This window comes from Festucalex cinctus, chromosome 17, assembly GCF_051991245.1.
Source record: "Festucalex cinctus isolate MCC-2025b chromosome 17, RoL_Fcin_1.0, whole genome shotgun sequence".
Lineage (NCBI taxonomy): Eukaryota > Metazoa > Chordata > Actinopteri > Syngnathiformes > Syngnathidae > Festucalex > Festucalex cinctus.
Window position 1 is genome coordinate 1374660 of NC_135427.1, and position 10906 is coordinate 1385565.

The 10906-nt window shown below is 38.0% G+C and overlaps 2 protein-coding genes across 6 annotated transcripts; one reads left to right on the plus strand and one right to left on the minus strand.

Moving 5' to 3' along the window:
• Positions 1 to 129: 129 nt before the first annotated feature.
• On the minus strand, positions 130 to 2455 carry cbx1b (chromobox homolog 1b (HP1 beta homolog Drosophila)). 4 transcript variants are annotated; one of them, XM_077503344.1, is made up of 7 exons: positions 2249 to 2455; positions 1276 to 1356; positions 1105 to 1186; positions 856 to 1012; positions 626 to 779; positions 410 to 504; positions 130 to 306 (listed from the first exon to the last, which is right to left on the minus strand). In XM_077503344.1, exons 3-7 carry the CDS (start codon positions 1151 to 1153, stop codon positions 165 to 167), a joined length of 597 nt encoding a protein of 198 aa, XP_077359470.1. In that variant the 5' UTR covers positions 1154 to 1186; positions 1276 to 1356; positions 2249 to 2455; the 3' UTR covers positions 130 to 164. The 4 variants fall into 4 exon arrangements, with proteins under 4 accessions (XP_077359470.1, XP_077359472.1, XP_077359471.1 ...); XM_077503346.1 differs by having other exon boundaries at positions 1105 to 1189; XM_077503345.1 differs by lacking the exon at positions 1276 to 1356.
• A 691-nt stretch (positions 2456 to 3146) lies between these two features.
• snx11 (sorting nexin 11) lies at positions 3147 to 9593 on the plus strand. 2 transcript variants are annotated; one of them, XM_077503343.1, is made up of 7 exons: positions 3147 to 3388; positions 4663 to 4699; positions 4970 to 5056; positions 5916 to 6016; positions 6088 to 6183; positions 6256 to 6486; positions 8025 to 9593. In XM_077503343.1, the coding sequence occupies exons 2-7, from the start codon at positions 4676 to 4678 to the stop codon at positions 8659 to 8661; spliced, it is 1176 nt and encodes a 391-aa protein (XP_077359469.1). In that variant the 5' UTR covers positions 3147 to 3388; positions 4663 to 4675; the 3' UTR covers positions 8662 to 9593. The 2 variants fall into 2 exon arrangements, with proteins under 2 accessions (XP_077359469.1, XP_077359468.1); XM_077503342.1 differs by having other exon boundaries at positions 3148 to 3388; positions 4589 to 4699.
• Positions 9594 to 10906: the final 1313 nt, after the last annotated feature.

Consider the following 10906-nt stretch of genomic DNA (forward strand, 5'->3'; position numbering starts at 1 on the left):
GCAGGATGCTGATGATGTTCTAAACACATAAAAGCACAACCAACGTTGGACTAACCGTGACATGTTTAACCCCAGTCCCTCCCTTTAACCTCAATGACAATTCCCCACCCCTCCCTCCCTCCCTCGGAATCCAAAGTATGACCAAGTTCAAAACTACAATTTTTTTAATTTTTCTCATCTTTTTTCTCGTCTTCACTGGGGTACGAGTGCCAGGTGAGCCGCTCCTCGTAGAAAGAAATTACCACCTGCGGACATTTGACATTGGCCTCCTTGGCTGGTACCAGGTCTGCTTCGTCAGAGTTTTTCCTGATAAAAAAAAAAAAAAAAAAAAAAAAAAAGTTCATTAAAAAAAATGGCTCAATTAAAAAGCCTATAATAATGCTGTTGAAATGTCATGTTGGTTACGAACCACTTCATAAGGAACATGAGCTCTCCCGTTGAATCGGTAGCGCCGATGATTCTCTCCGGGTCCAAACCTCTGGCGAAGCCCCTCAGCTTCTCCGTCTACAACAAACAAACCAAAACATTCAAGACCCACCCACAACAGATGAAAATCTACAAAAGAAGACCATAGTTTTATCCTGGCCATGACCGATTTGGACTTTTTTTTTTTTTTCTAACTTACATCATCTTTCTTCCTCTTCGATTTACTTTCTTCCCCGTCTCCATCAGCGGACGCCTTTCGTTTGCCCTCCTGCGCCGACTTCTGAGACTGGAGGAACTCTGCGATGAGGTCGGGACAGTCTAGGTTGTCTTCGGGCTCCCACGTGTTGTCTTCCCTGAGCGCGTGTGAACGCGAATGTGCTTGAATTTAGCGACAAGCCAAAAACCAACAACTGAACTTGTGTAACTCACTCTGAAAATCCTTTCCACTTGAGCAGGTACTCCACCCTCCCTTTGACCACCCGCCGATTCAGGACCTTCTCCACCACGTACTCCTCTTCCTCCTCCTCTTCTTCGGCTACATCATCCGCCTTCTTGTCCTTCTTCTCTGCTGCCGGCTGCTTGCTCTCTGCCGGACAACAACGTACAGTTTTGCATTTATATAATTGGGGTGAAAAAAAAACAAAAAAACATCTGAATGAATGAACGTTGCACCCGAACCTTCTGTAACGCTGGGACCATCGTTGGGGGTTTCTGTAGTCAGGCTCATCCTCAACAGGTAGACCTGGAGACCAGCAGGGTCCTGCTCAAAGAGGAAAGAATAGTAAAGTAGTACAGTAACTCAGCTCAAGTAGTAGAGTAACTCAAGTTCTCAATCTTTACTCAACTGACTTCACAGTAAGCAGCAGTTTGCAGACAGCAAAAAAGAAAGGAGGCTTCAAGTTGTTTAAAACCACTCCCGGTTTAAGTGTACTGTCCAAAATATTAAAAAAATAATAAATTAAAAAAAGTATCAACCGATATTACAGCACCTTACTTGAGCACATGTGACCGTCTACGTGCATTATACTACTCAGGTCTTCTTCGTGGTTTATTGTGTAGGAATATACTGCCCCCTAATGGCCACGGGGCGCACACCAGAAGGAGCAGCACAATGTCGATGGGTCTTGAAGCATGAAAGCATGTTTCGAAAAAAAAAAAAAAATGTTCTGTGTTATTATGAATTACAACAGTATTTGGTCCTACTCGTCTTGTTTAAAATGACCCTGGTCGAAAAACCAGACTTACAGAGGGAAAAAAAAAACGTACTATGTCCAAAAAGCTGCAAGCAACCACCTGTTTAAGCATTGATTGCACGAGAAGAACAGAAGCATCATCAGCTATTTGAGAGCAAAGAAAGCGTCGGGGCATCAATGTCCTGGTATTAAAACAGGAAACAAAAACATTTTTTTTTTTGCTGTTGTTGGCTTGTTTTGTTGTTCCGTTTTTAATTTTGTCACGTTGTTGCTACGGTCGCCGCTCAGTCGCGTGAAGAATCAGAGAGCAGCACCACAAAACAATGCATGCAGGAAGCGGCTAGCATGGAGGGAGCGTTCCATCCTCCATATTGTGTTGTGCTGCCTTCGCCCCCAGCCGACTCGAAACGCACCGCGCCGTTTAACCTTATTTATGATTTTTACATTTGTATTTTTTTTTCCGCAATGAAAATGTGATGCGATGATGCGACGCTGAATGAAAATATGCTAATTCAAGTGGTTAACCACTAGGCGTGCTTGGTCTCTGTCTACCTCTCTTCAGAGACACACACACACACACACATTGTATTTAAAACAACGTTTTTGGAGGGAAAAGAAAATCGACTCACCGCTGACTCACAGATTGCTTTTTTTTTTTAAGAGCTCCGCCCGAAACGGATCTCAGCGCCACGCAAAGCTTTTATTCGTGTCCAATAATGACGGCGTTTTACTGTTGTTTTTTTCGCCCACTACCTGGTAGGTAACACGGCGCGGCTAGCGTTTAGCTTGGGGCTAATGTAGCCTAGCGTCTCCGCCCCTTTTTTTTAGTCTGAGACGAAGAGCGAAACTGAGATGCTGTGCACATGCGCAATGGCCTTTCACTCATTTCGCTCAGCACAACAGACTTCACAAAACAAAAAATAATATTGCAGAGATGTTATTCACATTTTTATTGGGATGTACGGTTTTGTTGGTAAATATAGTATGTGTATTTTTTTATTTATAAAACAATGAAAACAAGAGACACTTTTATTTATTTATTTATTTATTTATTTATTTATAGCCCATCGCTTCCTTATTCTCCACCAATCACAAACCATTGTCGCGTATTGTCACTTCATCGCTCTCCGGAATTTAGTGACAACTGTGACACCAATATGACATCTGTGATGTTTTATTATTCTTACAGGCTGGTTTGTTCCACATTTTCCATCATGTCCGTCTTTCTCATTTTGTGTGAAATTTCGTCTGCTCGGAGACTGTTCAAAATACGTTCAAAGGGCATCTCGGAAAAACGTGTGATGCAATGTTAAAAGGAACTGATTTGTATTAATGAGACATTAATAATGGCTGTGTGGAGAGGGCAGCGAACACACATTGGATGGGGCATGTGTCTTCAAAGCTTAATGCTTTTTTTTTAGCCGAGTTGTTTCTTCGTTTAAAATTTTAAATGATTCAAACACGGAAAGTAACAAAGACGCGAAGGGGGCGTCCCAATGCGCATGCGTAACAGAAGGATATCCCAACATGCACACCCCACCCCGTTGACGTCATGAAGGCGTGATGCTAGCTTGGTTAGCATACGGTAGCTCTCGACTCGTCTCGTGTGACGAGCGAAATGGAGACAGGAGCTGTTTGGACGTACAAGCCGCCAGGCTGAAACGCCGGGCCACTTTCGGCTTGTGTTTCAGAGGAACAACAACATCTAATAGCGGGACAATTTAAACCAAAATACGCCCGCTTGCTAATTTACAAACACTTCGTAAAAAGTAAGTCCACCAGGATTAGCAATTAGCTCGTGTTTGCTTTAGCGCAACAACTATAAACGCTGGCATATTTTCTACTATTTAAATGTACATTTGAATGATTTAAAATGTGTTTTAGTTAGAATTACTTTTGTAATAGCTGATTCAACTCGTAGTGACCAAGCGTGAAAGATGGCGTCATTATTTATCGTGTTAATCGTTCCAGTTTGGCAACTGTTGACATTGGATGTTTTTGTTTGACATCCTTTACCCAGCCCAATGCACCACGTGGCATGAACATAATTCAATTATTTGCTCATTTATTTCCATCTCAATCGATTAGTCTCCCTCCCTGGCCTTGTGACGGCAAGCTGAGTCACTGTTGGATGGCAAGTCAGTGTAGAAATGGAAACAGCAACATAACAGTTCAAGTAGAACTTACCGAAGTGAAGTGCTCGGAAATTACTGTAATTAAATTGATGACGTTCAAAAGTCGATCAAGAAATGCGTAACGAGGAGGTAAATATGGAGCAATCTCTTGTTTATTTAGTGGAAATTCTGGAGTTTTCCTCTACAGAATGACTTGAATGAAGACGTTTTTTTAACGATGGAATTATTTGTGGGGTTAATATGTAAAAATACCTTTTAATTTGGTAAATTTGTTGTTGGAATTTGTGGATTCTGATAGTTATCCCGATGCCCTGAATGAGCTTACTATTTTGAGGTTTGAGTTGTTTGAATCAGTTAAGAAATGTACTAGGTTGGGGTAAAAGAAAAACATAAAATGGAACATCTCTTCATTTGGGAATGAAAGTAATGTGAAAAATGTCCTGAATAAGCTAAACAGTTTGAATTTGTTATGGAGATGATGGGGCTCTTTTATTTATTTATTTTTTTCATTGTCACATTTGTTGTATGTGGAATTTTTGGAAAGTAGTAAATTGGTAGGCTAGATGTCCTGAATTTTCCAGATATTATTTTGTGTGAATCCCTTAGTTTGAATCCGAATGGGCATAATAATTCAGTTGAAAAAAAAAAAAAAAAAAAAGGAGTGCAAAATAACAGCATTACCTCAACTTAGTAGTGACCCAACTAACAAGTTTTTCACATGGCTGATTTTTGTTTAAAAAAACAAACAAACATGTTTTGAGATTCAAGTACTATGTGGTAGTGTTCATTTTGTGTGCTGAAAGTGCAACGAGAGTGACTTTTCCTGCATGACAGGCGGAGTCATGGACACACTGCGCAGCATGTGAATTGAAACCGCTTCTCGTGTCTCTTCTCGCTCCGCACGCCAGCATCATTGCAGCAATGATGACCATGAACCACCAAGATGTAAGTCACCTCTTCATCGTCATACGTTTATTTATAGACCTCATATCATCCCCACCCGCACCACATGTCCTTATGTGATCAAGTATGTCATCAAGTGATTACGTTAAGATCCATCATCTATTTTATTCCATGGGAAGTAATATAATAATAAAAATAATTTGCTCCAGGGACCAACATTTTGGTCAAATTTCTAATGTCACCTCAGGGATGCTAGGATTTGGGAATACTGTACACATGAATTCATACAATTTTTCTTTCATCGCCATGGAGGAGTTTGTTGCGGTGCGGGTTCAAGATCCCCGCGTGCAGAACGAAGGCTTGTGGAATTCGTACGTGGATTACAAGATCTTCCTCCACGTGAGTGTTGCGCCACATGTTTCAAATGACAAATGCATTTGCATTATCAAGAGTCCTCTAATATTTGTTGCCGTAATTGAGCCCTTTCCCCCCTAGAATTGGTTCATTCAAAATGTATTTTTTTTCTATTACATTTTATTTGACTTTTTAATTATTATTATTATTATTATTATTTTTATTAAAGTGCTTCATTGTTTGATTTGTAAAATAATAAATATACATTTAACAATAGTAATTATTTTATAAGTAATAATATTTAAAATAATGGGTTTTAGTTTATTTTAATTCAAGTATCTCTTTTTTTTCTTCAATTATTTCATTAGAAGAAAATATATAAAAATACATTTCATCATTTTCTAGACTGTCACCTGTCAATTACGTTCAAATCCAAATAGTTTAAAATGACTTTTTAAATTCTTTTTTTTTCATTAAATTGCTTCATTGTTTGATTTGTAAAATTAGTAACATTAGTAATTATTTTATAAGTAATACAATTTAAAATAATAGGTTTTATTTAATTGTATTTTAATTCAAGTATCTATTTTTTCAGTTATTTAATTAAAAGAAAATATATAAAAAAAATACATTTCATCTTTTTCTAGACTGTCATCTATTCATTTCTGTTCAAATTGCTGTCCTTTGCCATATTCCATCTCCTAATCTAAGACAGATGACGTAAGCAAGACGGTTTCCTGACGTTGGCATGGCAACCGTCTGTTTATAGCACCGTCGAGTCAGCACCGGCAGCGAGCCCCCTCTCGTGATCTTGCGTCACCGTCGTCCACTTGAATCCTGACTGAGCACAAACGGAAAAGGAAGTTTATTTGTTTTGTTTTGGTTTTTTTTTTTTGTGTTTCAGACCAACAGTAAGGCGTTCACCGCCAAGACGTCGTGCGTGCGGCGGCGCTACAGCGAGTTTGCGTGGCTGAAGAAGAGGCTGCAGAAAAACGCCGGCTTGGTGTGAGTGGGGTCAAAGTTCATCTTGGTGGCAAGGAAATGAGTTTGATGGACTCGTTTTTGTGGTGCTGTAGGCCCGTTCCAGACCTTCCCGGAAAGTCCTTCTTCTCCTTCAGTAACGAGGATTTCCTGGAGCGGAGGCGTCAAGGACTTCAAGTCTTCCTGGACAAGTCGGTCGCCGCCATTTCCGCCCCCCCTTTCAGTTTGCGTATTTGTCGTTTACGTGCCTGTGTTTGTACCAGGGTGGTGAACATGACGGTGTGCCTGTCGGACAGCCAGCTTCACCTGTTCCTGCAGACGCAGCTTCCCGTGGGCCACATTCTGGACTGCGTGCAAGGCCACACCCCCTACACGGTGACGGACGCCATCCTCACCTACGCCTCGTCCAATCGGGGCTGGGCTCAGGCGCAGGAGGACGCCGCTGCCGCCGTCAAGGAGCCCAGTCTCACCGTGTCGTACGAGTCCATGGAGAGGTGAGTGTGTCGCCGTAGCAACCATGTTTGTCCGAACAAATTCACCAACTTATTTAAAGTTTGGTAGATTTTTTTTGTTTGTTTGTTTGTTTCTCAAATTTTGGGGGGGATGGATGGCTTTATTTATTTATTTTTTGTAATTAAAGAAACACTCTTTCCCCTCTCACTTCCATCCTCTCTCTCTCTCCGCATCTCTCCTCCCCCTTTTACTCCTTTTTCCCTTCTCTCATCCCCCCCTGCGCTCGCTCTCTCTCTCTCTCGCTCTCTCTCTCTCTCTCTCTCTCTCTCATAAACATTTTTTTATTAGTTTTTTTTTTTTATGTGCAACTTTTTTTTTGAAGATGATCGAAATTCAATTACAATTTAAATTATTGCACTCCGCAATTAAAAAAGAATTGGCATAATCATAGGCAAAAGATTAATACTAATTTTGAGGTTTTTTAAATTTATATATTTGCACCTTTTTTTCTATTAAAATGACTAATAAATCTTGTTTGGTCCAAAAGTGTTTCAAAGAAATGTATTTGTTGTAATATTTTTTTTACCTGTTTAAACATTTTCTTGTTTCGTACCAAAAAAAAACAAATGATTGTCCTAATCGTGATTTCAAATATTACCAAATTAATCATGAGTAATACTTTCTTCATAATCGAGCAGCCCTATAGTAAGGCTTTTTTTTTTTTTTGTTTTTACGACCATGTATAGTAAGGCGTCTTTTTTATTTTTTTATTTTTTTATTTTATTTTTTTTTTACGACCATGTATAGTAAGGCGTTTTTTTTGTTTTTTTAACGACCATGTATATAGTAAGGCGTTTTTTTTTTTGTTTTTTTTTAACGACCATGTATAGTAAGGCGTCTTTTTTTTTTTTTTTTTTTTGTAATGACTATGTATAGTAAGGCGTTTTTTTTTTTTTAAACGACCATGTATAGTAAGGTGTTTTTTTTTTTTTTTTTTCTTATTTTTTTCAAATTAGGAGAGAGATGACTTTTTCAAAAAAAAAAATCATGAAGGAAGTTTTTTTTTTTTCCAATGACATTCTAATGGAAATATACAACTTTTTGTTGTGGAAATAAGACTTCTTTTTTTTTTTGTTAGAAAGTCTCTTGTAACTTTTATAAAATATACAAGTTTTACAAAACATGCATTTTTTGTATTTTTTTTTAAGTGCACAATATCAGGGAACTTTTTTTTTTTTTTTTTGGTGTATGTATAGTTAGCATTCGAGTATAGTTTTGGTATTGTGCATTCCATTTCTTTGCAAAATTCTTTAACTTAAACATATCTCAAAGCTTTTTTTTCTTCTCTGTCGTCCTTATGTGGTGTTGAATCAATGTACTGTCATCCATTTTGGAATAAGGCTGTAACATCCACACTAAATAAGTAAATGAAAAGTTTGTGGCCGTGATTACGATATTTAGGTTTGGATGAACAATAGAGGCAATTTTGAACATTTTTAGGCAAATTTTTGGTATGTGGTCTTTGTCTCGAACCCCTGCCAACTGACTGTATTTGTGTTGTCCAACCACTTCCTTACAGCCCGGCTCCTCATCAGCCTCGTCCTCACAACAAAGACGGCGCTAGCCAGGAACTCTTCTCTCTTCTCGATGACGACGACATACTTGAAGCTCACGATTTGACCCCCCGGGACAAAACCACGCCGTCCATCTTCTATCTGGGTGACGGCCAGGACGAGCGGACGCCGACCGACGTCGCCGCGCCCGGGAGCGGTCGCATGGAGACCCCCGTGGAGGTCCACTGTCCTGCCATTGAGGAGGACCACGGAGATTCGGATCCTCAGCAGGAAGCGCAGGCGGTGGTCCTGGTTGCCGGTTCGGACGCGGAGGAGGATCGCGCGGCGCAGGAAGCGGCTTCTTCGCTCTCGTCGTCAAACGAGAGCATCGTGCAGGTCAGCGATGAAGACGACGTGCACAGCCATGACGAGCATTTGGCACCAAACGGCTTCGCCAAGATGTCTCCTGAGGATGACGAGCGCTGGCCGCAGGTGTCCGGTGACACCGCCGCGGTCCTCCAAATCAACGGCTGCGCCGACGGGGAGCTCAGTAACTCTTTAGATGACAATTTTGCTGAGAACGACTTCAGCGTGTTGGGGAGCCACTCCGCTCCTGAGTTAGCACATGGTAAACACATCTGCCAGACTCAAGAAGATGTTTAGCGTTTTTTTTTTTTTTTTTGTTACATTCATTTTAATGTCCAATTCTGAAATGTCATTAACCCTTTTTTTTTTCTCTTCTCCTCAAACTTTTTTTTGTGAAAATTTACAACTTTATTCAGATGACTGAGCCCTGCCCTGACCCGAATAGTGCAAATCTGCGCCCCTAAAACAATTACAATTGTTAATAGTTGCCACAAGGTGGCAGCAAAGCACTTTTTCTATTAGACAAAATGAGGATTTGAAGCTGTTCCTTTGATTTCAACATAGTTTAATGGTACTAAAGCAAAGACATGACTTTAGTCTGAGCACATCCAACTGTGAATAGGAGGATAACTTAGGAAATAAATACAGTTATGTGGAAAATACATTTCAAAACTATACTTTTTGGAACTATATACCATGCAGGAGCTGAGAAACTTTGAATGTCCGATTTTCTAACAACTGTAACCTTGCTCCCAAATTAACCCACAGGAATCAATTCTGTGTTGCCAGACTAAAGAAAATACTTAGTTTTTTGTTTTAATTAAAAAATGTAACATTCATTTGAACACTGTAGCTGTCGCAGGTTCCTCAGTTCAGAATGGTGTCATGTCTCTCTTCGGACTGCAGAGGGCGCCAAAGTTCCCTAGAAACTTGTAGCTTCCATTTTCTGGCCACATATCGACAAAGAATGGGCTGCACAAACATTTACATTTACACTAATGGACAATTACCAGTCTTGCATGTTTTTAAAACAGGAACTGTGATGCAGAAATGCCAGCCACTTGTCCAAATTATTGAACATTTTAAGTGATGTGAGGAAGCCACAAGGAAATGCCTACACTGTGCAGTAATTTATCACATCCACATTAATGCGATTTGGGATTTTTGTCACGTTTAAAAAGGGAAAAAGAATTTATTTTCTTGTTATGCATTAAAAATCAGACTTTTAATGAGTCTTTTTCTTTTATTTGTTTATGACGATTGATATTTACTCAATTGTTTCTCAGTGAGATTCACAGCGGTTGCAATTAAATGGTCATAAAAAAAAAAATCCTTACCATATATGGCCATTTAAAAAAAACAAGAAAACGGTCGTTTAAAAAAAAAAAAAAAAAAACGCCTTACTATACATGGTCGTTTAAAAAAAAAAAAAAAAGCCTTACTATACATGGTCATTTTTGTTAGAAAAAAAAGTCTTACTATACATGGTCATTTTTTGTTAGAAAAAAAAAAGTCTTACTATACATGGTCATTTTTTGTTAGAAAAAAAAAACCTTACTATACATGGTCATTTTTTGTTAGAAACAAGTCTTATTATACATGGTCATTTTTTGTTAGAAAAAAAAAAAAGTCTTACTATACATGGTCATTTTTTTTGTTAGAAAAAAAAAAGCCTTATACATGGTCATTTTTTGTTAGAAAAAAAACCTTACTATACATGGTCATTTTTTTGTTGGAAAAAAAAGCCTTACTATACATGGTCATTTTTTGTTAGAAAAAAAAAAACCTTACTATACATGGTCATTTTTTGTTAGAAACAAAAGTCTTATTATACATGGTCATTTTTTTTGTTAGAAAAAACAAGTCTTACTATACATGGTCATTTTTTGTTAGAAAAACAGCCTTACTGTACCTGGTCATTTTTTTGTTAGAAAAAAAAAAGTCTTACTATACATGGTCATTTTGTGTTAGAAAAAAAAAAGTCTTACTATACATGGTCATTTTTTTGTTAGAAAAAAAAAACCTTACTATACATGGTCATTTTTTGTTAGAAAAAAAAGTCTTACTATACATGGTCATTTTTTTGTTAGAAAAAAAAAAAAGTCTTACTATACATGGTCATTTTTTGTTAGAAAAAAAACCTTACGATACATGGTCATTTTTTTGTTGGAAAAAAAAGCCTTACTATACATGGTCATTTTTTGTTAGAAAAAAAAAAAACCTTACTATACATGGTCATTTTTTGTTAGAAACAAAAGTCTTATTATACATGGTCATTTTTTTTGTTAGAAAAAACAAGTCTTACTATACATGGTCATTTTTTGTTAGAAAAAAAGCCTTACTGTACCTGGTCATTTTTTTGTTAGAAAAAAAAAACTTACTATACATGGTCATTTTGTGTTAGAAAAAAAAAAGTCTTACTATACATGGTCATTTTTTGTTAGAAAAAAAAGTCTTACTATACATGGTCATTTTTTGTTAGAAAAAAAAAACCTTACTATACATGGTCATTTTTTGTTAGAAACAAGTCTTATTATACATG

Bases quoted from the DNA above. Each gene is read 5' to 3' on its own strand.
- cbx1b (XM_077503345.1), bottom strand. From the start codon at position 1,153: ATGAGCCTGACTACAGAAACCCCCAACGATGGTCCCAGCGTTACAGAA. The intron at 780-855 runs GTGAGTTACACA...ACACGCGCTCAG, and splicing joins AAGTGGAAAGGATTTTCAGA to GGAAGACAACACGTGGGAGC. The intron at 307-409 runs GTTCGTAACCAA...TTTTTTTATCAG, and splicing joins CTCATGTTCCTTATGAAGTG to GAAAAACTCTGACGAAGCAG.
- snx11 (XM_077503343.1), top strand. From the start codon at position 4,676: ATGATGACCATGAACCACCAAGAT. The intron at 4,700-4,969 runs GTAAGTCACCTC...ATCGCCATGGAG, and splicing joins TGACCATGAACCACCAAGAT to GAGTTTGTTGCGGTGCGGGT. The intron at 6,487-8,024 runs GTGAGTGTGTCG...ACTTCCTTACAG, and splicing joins TCGTACGAGTCCATGGAGAG to CCCGGCTCCTCATCAGCCTC.